Source organism: Convolutriloba macropyga, chromosome 13, assembly GCF_964194025.1.
Source record: "Convolutriloba macropyga chromosome 13, txConMacr16.3, whole genome shotgun sequence".
NCBI classification, from domain to species: Eukaryota; Metazoa; Xenacoelomorpha; order Acoela; family Convolutidae; genus Convolutriloba; species Convolutriloba macropyga.
The window spans coordinates 31,699,303-31,718,916 of NC_134480.1; the positions used below are offsets into that span (position 1 = coordinate 31,699,303).

Sequence of the window (19,614 nt, forward strand, 5' to 3'; positions counted from 1 at the left end):
CTCAAGCTGCTTTATTCTTTCTCCCTTCCTTTCATTTTCAGTCACGAGATATTGCATCAGGGTTTTGACTGATTCCTCAATATTTTCGGAGGCCATAACACGCTGGAGATGTTCGGGAATATTCATTTTTCGTAGGGGCATCAAGATGATACTGCTGATAAAGCCACCCAGTAAGGCTGTTTTATACACTATACAGAGCTCTATTTAATAAGTTTATCACAACAATTAGGCTAACTTTTCGTCGTCAAAAACGGAATAAACAAGTGAATCTCGGAGGGCATTACATCGCTGAACTATACCCCTAAGCTTAGAGCTTTACTGGTGTCTAAGTATACTAGTCACCCACACGGCTCCTATCTCCCCCTGTCATTTGAGAGCAATTCATCTGACGTTAGTCGGTTGATGTATGATTGGTTTCTTAGTTTTTCTGCAATCCGAAGAATTTTGATTGTGTAAGCATTGTGTAAGAATTGTTTTGTCAGCATCTTCTATATGACTTCAGTGGGTAAACGCCAGATTTAATTCGATGAGATAAATGGGAGTTTATTTGCTGTGGAAAAATGATTTACGACTTTTTCGTTACAAATGAAATTGCTTTAGATTGATCTGTGGAGTTGGTGAGAAAGACACGAACACTAATTCCTCCTCAGGTGCATTTAATTCCAATGGAATCCACTCCTCCAACTCAAACCACCCCTCTTCGGCCTCTTCTTATTCCTCCTTGAGTGGCACTGCCAGAGGGACAGGAAGCGACAGAGACGGGGGTGTGGAAAATCACCCCTTCCTACTTTTGGACTGCCAGGATGAGGAGGATTTCAACAAGTGTCACATTGTTGGTGGTGAGTTTTACATCTGAAAAATCAAGGCCCTTTCTTCAATACACTCACCACCCGGTAAAAAACGGTGCGCTTGTATTGTTCTCACCATTGGATATTTCTGTTTTGTGTGAACGAACTGTTATGTTTTTGGCTTTGATAATGAGTTTGAATAGCCTAGTTGAATAGCAGTTCCACATATTATATTCTTTTTTGACCCTCGTCCGCAACTTAGTAAACACAAAGCGCTTGCATGCTGCTTCAACTCGCATGTGCTGTTTTACTTAGCATTGCCTTTTATAGTAATACTTTGTAGATTGGGTTCATAGGCGGCTTGATGGGCAAATAATCGTTTTCATAAATTAATCTTATAAACTCATTTTTTAGCAATAAATTTCCCAAAGTCGCGGCTGTCTCGTGCAGTGAACTACGAGATCTCACCCATGTACGACTACAAGAACAAGGCAGGCAAAGTGATAGTGGCCTATGATGCAGATGAACAGATTGCCGTCCATGTAGTCACCTCACTCGTCGAAAGGGGATACGATAACCTCTTCATGCTCTCTGGAGGTTATTTCCTTGAGATTTCTGCGGGAATAGTCAAACCCACGCCCCAACAATGCTGCCGGTTTCATTGTCCGCTTTTATCAAGCGACTCGATTATCAGGACATTTGCTCCCCACTCATTAGCACAGTTGCAACCTAACGACCGCATTACGTTTACAGCCTTGGCTTTAATAACGGGGGGACCATGGTTTGAGATTAGAGAACCCTAGTGTAAAATAAAGCAAGAGCTTAAGGCAGCCAAGTCCAACTTAGCGGGGGGGGGGGGGGGTAACAGCGCTAGGGTTTATTTGGTAAAAACGCATGCGAGGCAGCACTTGTTATATAAAAGCTGCTTCCAATTTTTGTTCTAGCATATATACTTAGATCGCAATTTTAGATGTTTAAATTTAGCCAGAGATGAACAATGTATAAGTCATTATACTTGTTTAGGCTTGAAAGTGACTTACCAGAAGGTGCCAACTTTGATTACGGGGACACTGCCTAAAGCGGCCCTTGTTTCCAACACAGACACCTCGAGATCTGTTGTGGGAGGATCTAAGAAGGGATCTGTAGCCTCGGAGATCCAACTGGATCCTGAGATCAGGGAACACTTCTCAATTGATGATGTTGATCAGATTGAGGAGGAATTGGGAAACAGTATGGAAGGTGAGACTTTCCACTGCTCCTTGGAGCTGTCACTCGCTTTCGAGTTACCAAATTCAAGGATTACATGGCTTGTTGGAATCTTAGTAGTATATGTTCCAGTATATGTTGGTAGTTGTGTGTTCCAGTATAAAGGATCTGTATAAAAAATGCCCGGTAAAAGGTTCAGTATCAGGGGAATTGCGCGTGTCGGATAGGGTACATTGTTTACAGGCACCGCCCCTCCTCATTTTACTTGTACCTAACTCTGTGTAAATTAATCTTTCAGTGCTATGAGAGTAGTGACAAATTTTCCAGATATTATTTTAAGATGTAACAAGTAAAACTTTGCTCAATCGTGTTTGCAATCTTTTACTTAATAAAATTAATTGAGCGGAAATCTATTGAAAGAAGCGCTATTTTGTCCTGAAAATCAGTTGCCATCAATGAATATACAATAAGAAGATTCTTTGGCTGAATTTTGTCCTTTTTGCTTCCATCAGTGGGATCTGAGAGGAGCAGCATGTGTGGGAGTTCAGTATCCCAGTATACTGGTGTGTAGAGCATCACATTAAATCTGCTCTATAAGAGTGTTAACCCTGACAGTAATGGGACCTATTTTCTTACCCCCAGCCCCTATAAAATAAAAAAATGACTTCTTGGGTTTTTAAACCACACTTTGGCCTCTAAAGATAATAATAATTGTAACCGTTACCTCAACTTCCCAGGCAATTCAAAACATTAGGTTTGATTTTTAGAGGACATGAGATTGGTATGTTTATACAGCCGCACAAAAGTACAGGGGGTTGTTTTCAGGGTATGGGGTGTTGGTTAGAAAGCAGCTCTCATTCGTAGGTTCTATAATGCCTCTGTGTTCCATACAGTTTTTGTGTGAATTGTGTGGTTTTGTACATGTGGTATTTGCTCTTGTTCGATTTATTTATACTTTGCCAGTTGAGTAATTATGGAGAGGTTTGATCTAGACGGGCGTGCTTCCATATTTTTTCCGTGTGTTTGTTTTTGTGTGGCATTGTATTGTTTGTTGTAATAAAAAGAAGACAGCCTGACCACATAAAACGCTACATAAGCCAAATCCCCTTCTAGAGGTTAAGAAATTGTTGTGTAGAGAATTTATGGAATAGAAAAGAGGTTGTTTACATGCCACCTTCACGAAGATAACCACAAGTATTTTAATCTGTTTCTACTCACGCCCGAGAGCAAAGAAAGAATTTTTTTAATAAAAGCCCACAGGCATCAAATAATAAATGTATATAGAATTTTGAATATTTTACTATCAATTTAGGCCTCAAACAAGGCACACAGACTTCATTGATTGCGCTCTCGAACGAAGTTTGAAGCAATTATTGTAAGTGGGTCTTGATTTTTCTCTCGGTAGTTTTCTTCTAGATTATTCTTCAGCTCGTTTGAAAGATTTTCAAATGATTTTGAAAGATTTTCAATAGAATTTTTGTTGAAAGAAATGGGATACCGTGTTAACGCGCGAGGGCATTCAGTCTCTGAGCAACTCTCCCAAAGCTTTAATAATCTGTAAATGTACGGTTCAGCAAATTTGTTGAACAGCGTTTCAGGAGGCAGGTATAAATGGTTTCAAGGTAGATTTTAGACCCCCGCCCGCTTTTTTATCCTCGCCATCTGAGGCGAGCCTCCGTAAACTTAAGATAGGTGCAACGAAAGCCAACTTCTGGACTGTCGTTTGCAAGTAATTCCTCCGACAGTGATGGGTTATGATCCACAGACGGTTACTAAACTTACCACTGAAACGAAGAAATTAACTTCTTTACAAAGATCTTGCTAAGTCAAGATTTATCGGGAAAAGACATTGTCGAGGCATAACACGTCTGCCCGTAAAGATGTTGTATCTATTGGCAGATTTAATGGAATCTAGAATCTTTGATACAAGGACATCACAAAAGAAAATTTCTGAGGCATAAACTATCTTCTGTTACGTTTTCTTATGCCATAAGTCTTGTTAAATTTTAAGGTCTTCAATTGATTAAAAATTTACTGGATGGAAATAGTAAAAGTGCCCTGATTTCGTTTTCATTTTTATAAAAAGACAAGAAGGCTAGGTAATGTGCGTTCGCACATAATTTTCCGATCCGCTCATTTAAATTTTTCACTTAATTGAGGAACCAATTAATTGTCCACCAAATAAGGAGAGATAAAAAAAATTACTATAGTTCAACAAACCACTTAATGATTAAAACATTATACCTTAGAGGGCCGATGAAACCAGTCATTAATGTGACTACCAGAAAAGACGGCGATAAAAATCATATTACAAATATTAATTACGACCAAAACTCGTTTTACATTTTTTTGAAACAAATAAAAACGTAATCAATATGGCATTAGATAGAAACTGTACTAAGGAGAAATAAACTTAGAAAAAATATGCGAGTTTTCCTCAATGCGACTTGATAACAAGTCGACAAGAAAAGAGCAAAAGGGACAAAGTTTAAAAAAACGTTGACTTTTTTGAAAAAAGTTATGTCAAACTGATTTAAAACCTTGTGTATCAACTGAAATCATTGAGAGATTCGTTTTTACCATAGAAAGCAATTGAGAACTTTCGTTATCCATGATGTTTCATACCACTTTAAAAACAACGACAAATAAAAAATTTAAAAAAATCAAAATTTGCTTGAAAACGGTGTCCCTGGCAATTAAAAATTAAGCTATTCACTAAGAACATTAATATTTTATAATTGCTTTTTTCCAAATGACAACAGAACAGCTCCATTTTGTGATACTGAAAAGAGAACAAAGATAAAAAAATGGGCAATATGCAAGAATCACCAATATTTCATGAAAACTCGTAGTACCTGGAACAAAGACCATTCGAGGAAAATGAAACAGTTATGAAGAGCAAATTGTAGTTCACTGGATAATGGATGTGACTTGTCTATAGAGAAACTAAGTGACAAATTAACAGAAATGAGGTTGGCAAACCTCAAAAAGCCATGGTCTGTTTTAAAAACATTTTTTTTCAAAATTCATTACGAACCTCAGCTTTCAACTAAAAGAATGGACAGTTTATCATGCAACGTGTTAGAAAACTAATTGCGCCTGTTATTGTTGAGACTAAGCTAGAAGACCACAAAATAACTATAAATATCAGCAGAACTAATAAGTTTTCCAAACAATTTAACAAAAGCACGCTGTTGAATTCATTAAATATATAAGATATTAACCGGGAGAAAATTAAATCTTCAATCGCGTCTCCATTGAACAACATAGTGTTTTTGTAGAAAAGACTATCTCAAAATGACTACAAATGAGCCACAAACATTGAAAGGTTTCTAAAACTCAAAGTTCTTCTAAAGACATTGTTTTAGCCCTAAAGACATCAGTCAAAACGTTTAACAAACAGAAATTATTTTTTGGTTCAGCAAAAAATTAATGAAATCTATCAAAAATGATGCTAAGCTACAAAAATGATGCAAAATTGTAGAACATGAAAAAGTGAAGAAAACCAGAACAAAAAGAGAAAAATTGACGAACTTTTATTTTTTTTAGACTCAATTTTCTTGAAAAAAAAAGTCAATAGAAACCATAAGCTATATACGGATATCAGTTATTGAGTTTATTTATATATCTATAGTTGGCCATTGAGACCTTTTTACGCGGTTTATGGCATACGACAACGAAAAGCAGCAACAAATACAGGACATAAGCAAAAAAACTACCATATTTTACCAGAACGATGTTGCAGCCCTTAAAATTGTAAGTTATAAAACTAATAAATGTGTCGAACTGCGTATTTCGAAATTTGATTTTTCAATAATTTGATAATAATCACAGAAACAGAAAAGAACAACTGAAGTGGGCAACAGCAGAAAATCCGCAAAGATTGGTCTGTGTTTTATATGAAAGAAATTTGGACCTGTATTTACTTAGAATAAGTTGAAAATTGACAGAAAGTTCGAGAAATTTTTGAATGTTTCTTAAAACAATGATATTCATTTTCATAAGAGACATTAGCGAACATCCGAATGCATTTTATAGGTTCGTTTACACCTTCAGAAGCTATTTTGATCAGTTAGAGTTTAAAACCAGACAGGAAAAAGAATAACAAATGCAGGCAAAGCACAAGAGTTCTGTTAAATTTTACTAAATTTCTTCGTCAAAGCCATGAAAATCATTAGGTTTTCTATGAAAACGAACTATATCTGCTTTTGGCCTCATTTTGATTGTAGGAAATTTTGATTGTAGGAATCCATTATGAGGTCAAACCTATCCCTGATTTCGCCGCGATTTCAAAAAACCAACCAATTGTCCCAAATGGTTGTGAATTGGATCACTTGTTAAGTTAAATATTTCAAAAATGAACAATGATGCATATTGTATAATTGAGTTAAATTTGCAAAAAATGGCAGGACTTTAAAAATGGAAGACTTTTATAGGGCGCCGAAAGTCAACTAGCTCTCTTTAAAAGTTACGGAGATTGTGTCAGAGGTCTCTAGGTCACTACTTCTGGCGAACTTACATAAAGTGGACCAGAAAAAGCAAATTTTGCCATTTTTTTGGAAAACTTCGAATTTTGAAACTTTTGTCAAAAATTTTAGCCAAAAAATATTCAGTCAAATAATTCAGCGCTCTTCTATCTTAATGAAAACAGTAGCATTCTATATTTAAGAATGCTATTTTGAATTACTAACATATTTCAAAATATTTTGAGTTTCAACATATTTTGAATTATTAGCAAATTTGAATCAAATTTTAGCGATAGTTACAGAAAATGTGAATGAAATCTGTCGAATAGTTACAAATCTTTAAACCTCGATTTACTCCCTGTAAAAAACGAACATCGGAAAAATCTTTTTGTTTCCATATTCTAGGATGTACGTGCTTTCTAATGATACCACTCACAACTCTCTGAAAAATTGAACTCTTGCAAAATTGAACCCTTAAGGTTAATTGAAAATCAGAACTACAGGAAAGATAACTTGTGTATCACTTTATTCAAATACATACTATTTTTTCTGATACTGAGATCGTCTATAAACTTATGCTCTCCAAGTTGCTTCCGATGATTCAACACTTTGGTTTAACGGAGGATTTCAAGTCTACAGCAAACTTCAATATTTCTTCTCTAATATATTTTCACTGTAGATGTTAAAAACATAGTTTAAACCTATTTTTTGTTGAATTTGAGAAAAAAGTTCCACAAATTCGGCAAAGAAAATTCGCTCATAATGAAAATCATGTGCTTCAGTTAGTTATGGATTCAATTTGACCAAAACGTAACTGAGTTGCTCAGTTTAGGGTTAATTTTAAAGAGAACAACAAAAAATCAATTTATTGAAAAAAAACCTATTTTACTCAACACTATCTTTGTTCGTTTTTCTTGACTTCGAAGAGTCAAATATCATTTTCAGATAAACGTCAAAAATTTGATGAATTCTTCTGATGTTTGTTTTACTGAGATCGTACGCAGATGGACAGATTGCGAAGTTAGGGTTTTTGAAAACACCTAGAACCAAACGTCTTGCAAAAACTTGAAACGAAACAATCTTCAAATCTGGTCTCTGTTGGTTTCTTTTGATTAACGGTTTGTTTTTTTAATGTCCTCAGTAGCTCAATCTTTCATTCGAGTATCGATGATTTCATGAGTATGAGACAAAAATGAAAAGCCTGTAGATCTTGCTTGTTAATAGCCTCACAGCGATAGCTGGGGCTATTATTGGCCTTCTCTTGGTTTTTTTACGATTCAAAGGGTTTCAATTGTATTGATGCGGTTTTATAAGATCTGTCCACACGTTTTCATTATTAATAGCCCCCTCAGCTTCTCAGCCGTCTATTATAGCGCTCCTAATTTGTCTTTGTCGAATAAAAATTTTTCGCTTTACCTTTGTTCATAGCTTGTTCAACATTTTGCATGAAATCTTTTTAATTTCTCTAGGCTAGTTTCACTCTTGTCTCATTCTGCTAAACGTTTTTTTAGACAGTAGTTGCTCAGCAAAGCAATTCAAAATCAGTGTCAAAAAACGAAATCAGAAATAGAATCGGGATAAACCCATTAAGCCCAATTTTAGATGACCGTTATTTGAACTTTGCTCTTAGTTACCATCTCTAATGCTTATTGGTATTGATACTAGCCCCTGTATGGTCTCGCTACGAAACAGGAGTATGTTCAGCTCCAAATTGTCATCAAAATAGATCGGACTTTCAAATTGTTTGTACAAAAATCATTTTTTCACTAGATCTTCCTCTTTCAATCCCAATCTTGGTTATGGAAATCAACGGCGGCTAATTTCCGGCAGCCTGCTGGATATGTTTTTTGAAGTCAATTTGGATTGACGATTTTGGTCATGCTGGAAAAGGAAGTGTAGCAAAAAGCTAGTGGTGTTGCAGCGTGAAATTTTTTCGCTCTAATTTTAAAGTAGAGTTGAAAAATGGTGTTTGAGCAGAAATTTGCTTTCCCGCAAGTGGTTTTTCTGTGCACGTGTGGCATGTTGATTTTGATTTTAATAGTTGTTTTTTGACCTTTTTTTTATAATATGCTTTTCCAATCCATTCGTCGTTCATATTAGGTCGTGTTTTGTTTAGTCAATGAAAATTCTTTGACTTGTATGTCAGTACTTGTCCTGCTATGTTTTTTTTATTGCGTCGTCAATATTTTTATTAAGACAAGATGACGTCACTTTCACTTCAAATGTGCTTTTTGTTCATTCGTTTATGCAAATTCAACTGAAGTGCGTATTCACAGATTCTGATTTGGAGCCTTATACTTATGGTGCGAAAGCCAATTCGTAGAGATTGACTCCCCCCACTGTTGCGCTTACCACTGGTGCCACCCCATCAGCCCCCGATGCACCGCCTCCCCGCTGCGCTCACTTACACTCCTTCAATTAAGCTAAAGCTAGCCTCATTAAACCGTGCCTGCCTACTGACGAAGCCAACAGCTCGCCGGTTGTTTGAGAGCAATTCGCCTGACATTAGTTGGTTATATTTCTTAATGGTTTCCCGAATCCATTCATAGTCCGTTCTAGTTGGAAGTCTTTTGAGTTATGTCAGGACTTGGCCTGCTATGTTTTTAACTTTATGGTTGGAGCACCTTCTTCGTTTTAGATGGGACTTACCTCACTCATTGTTTCAACCGAATGCATTTTAAGTTTTTTCACGCATTGAATTACGCAATGTAGTGTATACGGTCAAAGTCAAAGGAGCGAAATAAAAAACGGGATAAACTGGCGAAGCTGGGACTTTAAGTCATAGTGCATTAGGTTATCAAAAGTTCATTAGAGCGATTGCTAGATGACATTGTTATTAAGCTTAATAGTTTTTTTGCTTAGAAGTTAAATTAAGTGTAGTTTCAGAATACAACTGAAACTGCACGACGAATTAGAACACATTTTAAACTGATTTCAAAATTGTGAATTTCTTTCTTCCTTTTTTTTGTTTTAATCCAGATGTGCGTCAACTTTCCGTAACAAACGTTTTTCTTGTTGCAAAAAATACAATGCATTTGGGTTAAATCTGGTTAATAGCCGCCGTCAGCCTCTCAACGGATATTTTAAAGAAGCGCTCCTTTGTTTACAATTCACAGAATTTGAATTGTATTGGGAGCTGTTTTTTAAGATATTGTAACACATTTTTGAATCCAAATTGAAGTGATGATTTTGGTCATGAAGAAACAGGAAAGGGCGCGAAAATGCAAGTGATTGTGCTGTGTGACATTTTTTCGCTCTTATTTAGAAGTAAGGTGAGAAAACAGTGTTTGAACAAAAATTGCTTTCTTGCTGGTGGTTTTTGTCATTTTTACTGTTTTTTCAATTTTTTGTATCTGAAAGTGGTTTCTCAATCCATTCATGGTCCATTCTGGTTGTAAGTTCTTTGAATCTAGCCAGGACTTGACCTGCTATGTTTTCGATTTGCTTTATCGTTGGAGCACGTTCTTCGTTTTTACATGAGTCACGATTTTCACGTTCGGCCCGTGACTTAGCTCACTCATTGATTCAACTGAGTGGATTTTAAATTTTTTCACGCATTGAATTACGCAATGTAGTGTATACTGTCGATGTCAAAAGAGCAAAATAAAAAAACGGGATACACGACGAAGCCCGGTCTTTATGTCATAGTGCCTTATGTTATCAAAGTTCATTAGAGCGATTATTAGCTGACATTAGTATTAAGATCAATAGCTTTTGGCTTCGAAGCTAAATTAAATGTAGTTTTAGAATCTAACTGAAACTGCACACCGAATTTGAACACTTTTTAAACTTTGGAAAAATTTTGTGAATTTCTATCTCTTCTTTCTTTCTTTTAATCCAGATGTGCGTCAACGGCGGATATTTTGCGGCAATCTGCCGACTTTTTTTTAAAAAAAAAATATCAAATTTTTCTGAAGAGTGAAGCCGTTTTTTAATAAACAAAACTCCACTTAAAATTGCGCCAAGAAAATAATTGCTTCAAGTTGTTTATTGATGCTGAATAGTTTTCCTTCTCAGAATGAAGCAAAGTTTTCGGCAAATTTGAGACATTTGTTGGAACACGAAATTATTTTTAAGTCTAATTGGAGCGAATGCCTTTGCTCATGCGAATGAATAATTTTTTTGATCAAACTATTTGTGATTTTATCATTATTGGTGGCCTGTTGTACAAACAGAAATCTCAGAGCAATACCCTTATTTAGTTATGTTGGCTGGTAATATTTGGCTCCTGTTGGGAGTAGATGCAAGAATTTTTGATCTTTCGTTTGCTGAAATTGGGCTATTATTGGGCTGAAGCGTGTTATATCTGAGTGTATTATTTTGAATTTTGGGACCTCGAGTGTCGTATTTGACCTCCCTCTCCTCAAAATTGTGTGTTGATATATAGTATATGTTACCATGTAAAATATAGCAATTTCGCCTGGGAGCGTAAAAGTTTTATGCCCACTTAGCAATCAGAATTTATCCAAATTTTTGATTTTTTAACCTTATGTGAACACTGGTGCATTTTTTGCTTCACTATTAGTTTGCATACGCTAATAACAGGTTGGATTAGCCATTAAATAAATAGCAAAATCCGGTTATGAAAATGCCAAAAATAGATCATGTCGAAGTAGAAAAACCTTTTTAAAATTATAAATTGAAAAAGGTGGTTTGCCAAAATTATGTCGAAAGATGAATCAGAAATGGAAACGTAAGGTCTCAGCTCTAAACATCAAATTTTGTTGACTTTATTGAACATAATAATAGTATTTTCTATAATTCATTTATACAACGGAAGCAAAAGGTCCTGGGCGGATTTGAACCACCGATCTCCTGTTTACTAGACAGGCGCTTTAACCGCTAAGCCACAGGACCACGGTAAGTTGAGGAAGATGACCTACAAAGTCGTGAACAAGAAATACTACTCTCTTCAGCCCCTATAAAACACTTGAAAAGCTTATAGTATTTATAACTTAACATTACCAACTAACACCAATTCGAATACTATTGTCCGTCTTTTAGCTTCTTGTAAGCAAACAAACATAATGGTAGTTGTAGTGATGTTTTGCGTGTGCAAAAATGGTTGAGCATTGTTTCATGGCCGAGCAATAGCTTTTCCGTAGAGCAATCTGCCAACGAAATAAAAGCTCTTTAACAACCGAATCCATCCGTTTGCACCGTCAATACCTCTGTGGATGAGTGTGTTGCGATAATATTACACGTGTTGTGTCTACACGAGAGAGATGGGTGCGCGTGCACACAGTGAATAAATGCCCGGCAGGGACACAAAATCTTCAAACTTTGTTCCCCAAGAAGCTCGAAAATTAAATTAATTGTTTGACACATTTTTACATTTTGTCAACAGATCACTAATTTCTGTGAAAGGCTTCAAGGTTCACATTTTTCTCTTTCATTATTAGTTTTGCATTTTTAAAGTATAATGAAAAATCCCCCAATTTTGGGTTCAGTTTTTTACATTAATTCTCAGTTCTGGTATAGAATAAGCTCTGATAACACCATTGGAAGTCGTATTGTGTAGGTATTTAGGCTTACTACCCTTTCTAAATTAAATTGAGCCTCTGCCTGTTGTTCCAGTGCAATTCTTCCAACGTTTGTCTACTTATGTTTGACTATGTGATGGTGGTGGTGCAATCGTGCCGCACACCTTGCGTCATCAACAATTTGTTTTCAAATAAATTTGGTGGTAAGTTGATTTTGACTGTGTTGTAGGTCGCTCAACAGCTGCCCCTGCAAGCAGCCGATCTAGCAGATCATCGGTTGCTAGTTCACATCGCTCCTCTGTCGGGGCGGGAGACGGGCAACAGACCAGATGGAAATGAATTCATAATCTTGGAAGAGATAAAGGAAACTGAGCTAGAGGAACAGAAACAGCAACTAACCAACCTATGCCTTCGATAAATAATGCAAACGAAACTGTTCGACTCATATCATTTGCAGATTGATGCAAAACACCCCGTGATTCTTACTTAACTATAAAAACTGCCTTAAAATTGTTCGTCAATGAAATTGAACTTGATTGTGAATTTTGGCCTAGCATTAATTAAATTCCTGCTCTCAATTCTTGCATTCGTGTGCGCGTATGCTTTCGTTTGACCGACACAAAGCCTGATACAAAAGTTTTGATAAATTGTTCAGAGTTTCGTGGAATTTTTCGTGCTTTTGGCAAACATCCAATTTTGTGTGAATATGTGTATATAATTCGTTATGTATTTTGATTCAATGTACAGTTACTTTGTTTCATCAAATGTAAATACTTACTGGCTTAATTAAAGCAATTCATTTAGACCTTTTCTCGAAGACGGGTGTGAATAACAGTGATCCATTTTGAACACATGAATCCGAGACAATTGAGGAAACCGCAAAATGCTGTCCTGTAACACAACTGAAAGCTAAATTATTAGTGAAAGGTTCAAGAATCAGAATTTTTACACCAATTGTAATTTTTTTGCATTCCGAAAAGTTTGTTAGTAGATGTATTATTGCTGGCCTTCTCGGAGTTTACGACTCGAAGAGGCATTATGAGTTTGTTATCTTTGATAAGTGAGCGAACAAAAACACCCGAAGTACAAGCAGTGACGAAAGATTTATTTCGGTGAATATTTTTGGAGAGGAGAAAGTGTTTATTTTGGTCATACCCTTTGAAACAGCGGAAAATAAAATTTTCACTTGGCAAGAAACCACAAAAATTTCGGGGCCTATGGGCCTTCTTAACCTTTTTTATGTTGCCTGAAGGTCATTATAGACTGAAATAATGATTATCAAGTTCTTCTGGTTGTGTTTTGATCGTCTTTGGTAATAAAAGGAGTTTAAAATTGTTCTAATATTTTAAGAGGATTTTTAGGCTATTGTAGCAATTTCTTTACTTATGCGATTTTTTGCCTGACCGATTTTGACTGAATTATTTGACTTTTTGTCTCCAAACAATTAACGCTCGGAAGCTATTAGGCTTTTTCAAAGCAGTACGCGTGCCCAGTGTCTAAAAATGTTACGAAAACTGTTTCGAGGACCCAAACACACCTGTGATACACGGGGATATACTATATCCCATTTATATATTTGATGCAGTAAAATTCCATATGATGTATTTATTTAGTTCATTTTGTTTGCGCATTTTCATTTCATGATTTGTTCAATTCTTGTCTTGTGATTATTTTGTTCTTCCTTTCCTGGTTTCCCGCATCGTGATCAGACATGTCTGATCACACCTTCTCGTTTTGCTTATAAGCTCTTGAGTTCAGACTTTCATAATTGCATTTCAAATTCAGTTGAATCTCTTCTTTGCAAACGCGCTCCACAAGTAAACGAAAAATCATAAACCTAAGATTTCGCCCCGCGAATCACAATTTAGAAAGTAGAAAGCGCACCCGCCTGGCGAGAGACTATTGATTTATAATAAAGTACATGGCGCAGCCAGCAACAAGCGTACACCGCTCGGAATAGACGCTTTCTGGGATAAACCAACACCCGACCCCTCTTCGTTGGGAGAAATTGAGAGCACAATACAAATTGGCACTACTGGAAAAGGCGAATATATTTCTCGACACCTTACTTGGACCTAAACCCAAGATGGTGGACCTTCCGCTTGAGCCTATATATGAAGAAACCATGAAGAAATCGGTTCTTCTGCACAATCGGAAAGGGTAATGAACGCTCGCAACGCCCAGCAAAAGATGAATTGGCAAAACAAGTGCCAACGTCTAATTGAAATCGGCATTATGTGTGGAGACAAGCAATGGTCATTTGCGGACCGCAAAACAGTGTCGCTTCTCTACTTGAGTTTTGGGGTGGAAGGAAGTCGGATCTTAAACTGTAAGAACACGCACAGCATGGTCGGTACGCTATTCACTGCAGACTTTTGGAAGATCGTAGAAGAGGCATTCATCCGTCCTCGGAACATCACTTTTTTCGACACGTCTTTCTCATAACGAAACAGCTCGGGGAGAAACAGTAGAACATTTCTACGGTAAGCTAACAACAATTAGCAGAGAATTGTGACTTCAAAAATAAAAAGAAAACTGATACGTGATGTCTTCATCACAAACTTGATTGATCCGGAAATTCAAAAGGAAGTTCTCAAACAGACAGTGGAACCGCGTCAGGCACTAGAGCTAGCAATTAATATGGAACTTGTGATGCGTAATCAACACCAAAATCAACAACACAACAAGACTCTCATTCCAGCTAGTGTAAATGCACTACAGTTTCAAAACAACTCCCGAACACCGACTTGGTCAAATTCGAATAATTTTCAGAGACAAAACCGCTCCTTACTCTATTGTTCAAATTGTTGTGAGATCTGGCTCCCAATTCACCGCAACAAATGTTTTGCAAAAGGTAAAACGCAACAACTGTGGACTCCTAAACCATTTCGCAAAAGTTTGTCGGAAACCAAAGAACGCGAAACCGCAAAATCCTAAGAAAAGGACTGTGAACATTGTGAACGAAGAGCCCCACTCTAAAGATTCGCTGAATTTCCTCCAGCCGGTAAAACTATGAATCAGATTACAGTAGTGGGGAGGATAATACGGTCACTCTAATTGATAATGACATAGAGAAAATTGAACATCTCAACATGCCCATCATAATCGTTAATATCACTACTACATTGCTCGTGGACTCCGGGAGTGTATGCAGTATTCTCAATCGTTCACTCGTTTCACAAGTGGGAAAAAGCAATCCTCGCGCATTCAGGAAACACGAAAAGACTTCTCCACAACTTAGGACTTGCTCGAATGAGCCCCTTCACATTGAAGGCAAGATACAGTCTCCAATCACAAGCAACGTGTAGACTTTCGACTCAGCAACCTTCACCGTCGTCGCAGACGGTCTCGAGTCTCTCATTGGCCGAGACTTGTTCGACCAACTTGGTCCAGCTGTGACACAATCTTCATCACGTAAAGGTAAACTTGTCAACAGCATTTCCTCTTCATCAGATTTCAAGAAAAAATTGCACAAAATTTTCCGAATTTAATATCCCGTATTGGCAGATCTAAAAACCATGTAGCTAAATCTAACTTTCACAACAACTTTCAACCTCGACATCAGAAGGGTAGACGTATACCAATCAACCTAAAAGACAAAGTCAATAATGAACTCAAAAAATTGCCAGACGAAAAACGTATAACAAAACTTTCTAGTTGCCTCCATAAAAACTTTGTATCCCCGATAGTTGTCACCGTAATGAAAGACCAAACAATTAAACTTGCATTGGATTCCAAAATGTTGAATAAAGCTATTCATAAGAACAAATATCAAATGCAAATATTGACACGCTTATTGAATCTATCTCTCAACAAATTAGTGCTCCTGCATCAAAAACACAACATAGTTTTCTACGTTATATTTGAAGTACGCGTACAGTAAACTGAATTTGGATTCTAACACGGCAAATCCTTGTAATTTTAACTTCATTGGCGGTGATATGACCGGCACATACAGATTTCAAACGGGATTCTATGGGTTAACGCATATGCCGGCAGAATTTCAAAACGCGATGGATTATACCCCAATTGGTTTAAAGAACACATACTGTTTCTCTATGGCATTTTGGTTGTGTGTAAGGGGTCAGAGGAAGAACATAGAAGTTATACCATGAGTTGTCTCAAGCGATTAGATTACGAAAATCATCGAATAAACCTCTCGAAATGTCACTTCGCAAAAATAGAGGTCGATTGGCTTGGATATCATAGTTCTCAATTGGGAATCTCACCTATCGAGAGTAAAACGTCTGCTATCTTAGCTCTCGACGCTCCAAAGACCTTACAGAAACTCCGTTCTTTTTTGGGTTCAGTACATTATACTCGGGGTAGTCTGGTCCATCGAATATTTTAAAAATTATCAATATGGTAAACAATTTACTGTAATTACATATCAGAGAGCTTTGCTTTCTATTTTGAAAGACAATCGTTCGAATAAATCTTACAACATCCGATTAACTCGGTGAATTGATAGTTTACTTCCATTTCAATTTGATATTGAACATTTACCGGGTGGTAAAATGGGTTTGGTTGAATATATTTCAAGACACCCGAATCAAAAATCTAAAATAGTTTCTGCTTACGATGAGAAATTTATGGTTCCAAAATAAAGCTTGTCTCTGCATCTGTTAATTCACTTGACTTAAACACCTCCAAACCTGCATCCCAATTACATAATTTAATACCAGCAAATGATCCCGCACATCAAATCACACCTAAAATTGAGGCTACAGATAAGACGATAAATTTAATTAGCACACACGCAGCTCGCGTACACAAGCATGATTTTTACATCTCTCTCGCATTGCGAAACCAAACTACAAATACTAATAGTAATTTGAGTAGTTCAAAATATGCAAATCCCGCATCCCGAATGCCAATAACACTTCACTTGATAAGCGAAAAATAAAAGTATTGTAAACAACCATTCCAAAATAGGAACGATAGCTATCTCGCAAAGCGCTTGACTCATTTAAGCAACATACCATAAATAGTTCTAAAAGTCACAACCCAAAATTAGCATCTGTGCTTTTTGTCTTAAATCAGTCTGCAAATCAGTTGACTAGCTTTCAAAGAAACGTATCACCAGAGTTCATTTAATGATGCCTCTCAAAGCGCAAAATCACCCTCAACGTCAGCGACCTCTTCTCGCGCGCAAATCAAGCGACAACTTCCGCAAATGCAACTCGCGCTGCGAATCCAACGTTAACTCCATCAAATGCAACTCGCACCGCAAATTCGCGATTATTTTCATCTCCGACATCCCCAGCATTATCTTCCAATCTAAGCACACCTCTCACATCAAGTTCCCAGGCTCTAACTTTTTATCACATTCTAAACAAAATTTTTTAGCAAATCATTAATCGCCTTGATAACTGGTGAGGACGCTGCATTAAAAGAAGTCAGCGATTCCATACTCACTAATAACGAAAGTCGTTTAAAAGCCCTTAATCCCTATATCCACTCCTACTAGAGAGATCTCCACGTACGATCCGACTGCGTTTGCATCGATGAAAAGATGGCGATACCAAACGTACTGCGAGAGGCTATCATTGACGACATACACGCGAGCCACCCAGGTACGTGGGGGATTATCTGTATGGCCACGCACTGCTAGTGGCCATATATGAACCGGGAACTTATTGTCAAAGCAACAGAGCCCTGCACATAAAACAAGCCCTGCACAGAGCCCTGCAACAGAGCCCTACACCGAGATCTTTGTTGTTTTTGCAAACAGAAAACAACAAAGATCTCGCCATCCAACTGCAAGCCCTGCACTGCTATTGGTAAAAATTTAAAATCTGTAATTCCCGCCAAGCAATTTAAACCTCATATACCATGCGTTCAAACAAATCAAGAATTGCAAATTGATTTTGGGGGACCTTTTGGGAGACGAAAAAGGCGTTGAGGTATATTTATTAAATGCTATAGACCGATTTTCTAAATATCCAACTGCATGTATATATGAAAAAGCCAATGGGCCAAATGTTCTAAAATTTTTGGGACATGTATATTGAAAATCATGGAAATCCACGCTCCATTCGTCTGGATCAAGCAAAATGTTTAGTTGGAAATAAAGTAAATACTTTCTGCAATAAGAACAACATTTAAATTATAGAAGCTCCAGTCAATGACCATCGTGCTATTGGTTCAGTGGAAAGATTAATTCAAACGATTAAGAATAGATTGGTATGTATAAAAGAAGAAAAATCAGTAAATAACACATTCCATGTAAGACATGCATTAAAGAGAGCCATTGATCAATTGCAAATTTGCAAACAGAAAACAACTAAAATCTCGCCACCCGAAGCAGACTTTGGTCGTAAGCCTAATACCCCGCTGAGCGTAATCGCTACTTAACCTCAATTGTCTAATCTCTCCTACGAGAATATCGTTAATCAATATTTAGATGAGGACACAATAACACCCGAAGAAATCCTTCTCGATGAAAAATAGGTAAACGGGTATGGCAGTGATATTGAAGTGGAACTCGGGATGTTTCGTGCGACGCGAGACGCAAGTAATCGGTAACAAGCGAGCACGGACGGCGAATCTCGTTTCATCCGAACAAGCGCGTGTAGACCAATACCAGTGACAGAACGAACAGTGCAACTCAGACTGGCCCGAAAAGTTCACGGAAAGCGTAGGCCAAAGAAAAACTTGGAGGGCCTTTACGAGGTTTTTGGTTCCAACGTCACATATATTGAAGGGCAGCCCAACAACCTCGACCATCAAAGAGCCCAGCAAACAAATTGTAACGGTTCGCAATAGCTATATTGCAAAATTCGGAACGGCGCAGGAGAAACAAACGCTACTAAAGGCATATTCAGATCGAAGAGGACCCCGAACGTGCAAAAAATTAGGGAAGGAACAAATCCAGTCGCATATAAAACAATTCACGCGAAAACTTAAAGGCAACAAGAAAATGAAACACCGTAAACGAGATCCTGGCAGTGGAGTGTCGTCATCACGCTCCAATATATCACGCGCGATGTGAGGGCACATGCCGCGAATTCCTGATTTTGTCGCCCTCGGAAATCAAACTGCTGCGCCTCAAATTGTTTCGCCAGGCGAGTTAATCTAACCAGCACAATCGGCTTCCTCCTCAGCATTACAGCAAGTGGACCCAGCACCACCACAAGGCAAACAAACATCGGATTGTAATAGACGAAGCCCATCATATTACGGTTTCGACTCCTCCTCGGACTTAGCAATTGCAGCTCCTCCCAAGCGCCCACGCCGAGCGGGGGACATAGAAAATTTTCCACCCCCGTCCGCATCAGTCGTAGAGACTGTTCAACACATGGCTATGCAACAACCTGAGGAGTGCAACATTTCTCCGATAATCGGTGAAGTTTCGCCACCTGTACAGCGATTGCAATCCATCATTGATAAAGATACCCCGACTCTGTTGCCTGGAGGCGGAAAATCAGGAAACTCAAGATCTACAAGAATAACTTCCACCTAATAAATCTGATCATCATTAAAACTGTAGAAACTACTGATTTCATTCCGTATTTGTTATTTTAGATTATTATTAGTTATGATAACCAGCAAATATATTGTTATTTTTTACTTAACCGGGGACCAAGTATTAATTTTGTAAATATCGTTATTAATTATATCATCAAGAAAAAAATTTAACAATTTTTTTTGTTGCAATCATTTTGTATG

The 19,614-nt window shown here is 37.3% G+C and overlaps 3 protein-coding genes and 1 non-coding gene across 5 annotated transcripts in view; 2 read left to right on the forward strand and 2 right to left on the reverse strand.

The window, feature by feature from the left end:
• Positions 1 to 230, reverse strand: part of LOC142351502 (actin-related protein 2/3 complex subunit 3-like) — a 167,866-nt gene extending 167,636 nt beyond the window's left edge. The window contains exon 1 of the mRNA XM_075403556.1: positions 200 to 230. The gene's annotated coding sequence lies outside the window, so the exon portion shown is untranslated. The remainder of the gene's footprint in view (positions 1 to 199) is intronic.
• Positions 1 to 12,746, forward strand: part of LOC142351501 (centrosomal protein of 41 kDa-like) — a 56,829-nt gene extending 44,083 nt beyond the window's left edge. The window contains exons 6-10 of one of the 2 annotated variants that reach the window (XM_075403554.1): positions 601 to 839; positions 1,203 to 1,385; positions 1,812 to 2,027; positions 2,507 to 2,557; positions 12,173 to 12,746. In XM_075403554.1, the coding sequence (XP_075259669.1) occupies positions 601 to 839; positions 1,203 to 1,385; positions 1,812 to 2,027; positions 2,507 to 2,557; positions 12,173 to 12,282 (799 nt within the window). In that variant the 3' untranslated portion in view covers positions 12,283 to 12,746. The remainder of the gene's footprint in view (positions 1 to 600; positions 840 to 1,202; positions 1,386 to 1,811; positions 2,028 to 2,506; positions 2,558 to 12,172) is intronic. The other variant, XM_075403555.1, reaches the window with a different exon arrangement.
• LOC142351907 (coronin-6-like) overlaps positions 1 to 19,614 on the forward strand; it is a 560,192-nt gene that overhangs the window by 362,510 nt on the left and 178,068 nt on the right. The gene's annotated exons all lie outside the window — the stretch shown is intronic.
• Positions 11,245 to 11,317, reverse strand: Trnat-agu (transfer RNA threonine (anticodon AGU)). Its single transcript has one exon. It is a non-coding gene; the product is annotated as a tRNA-Thr (tRNA).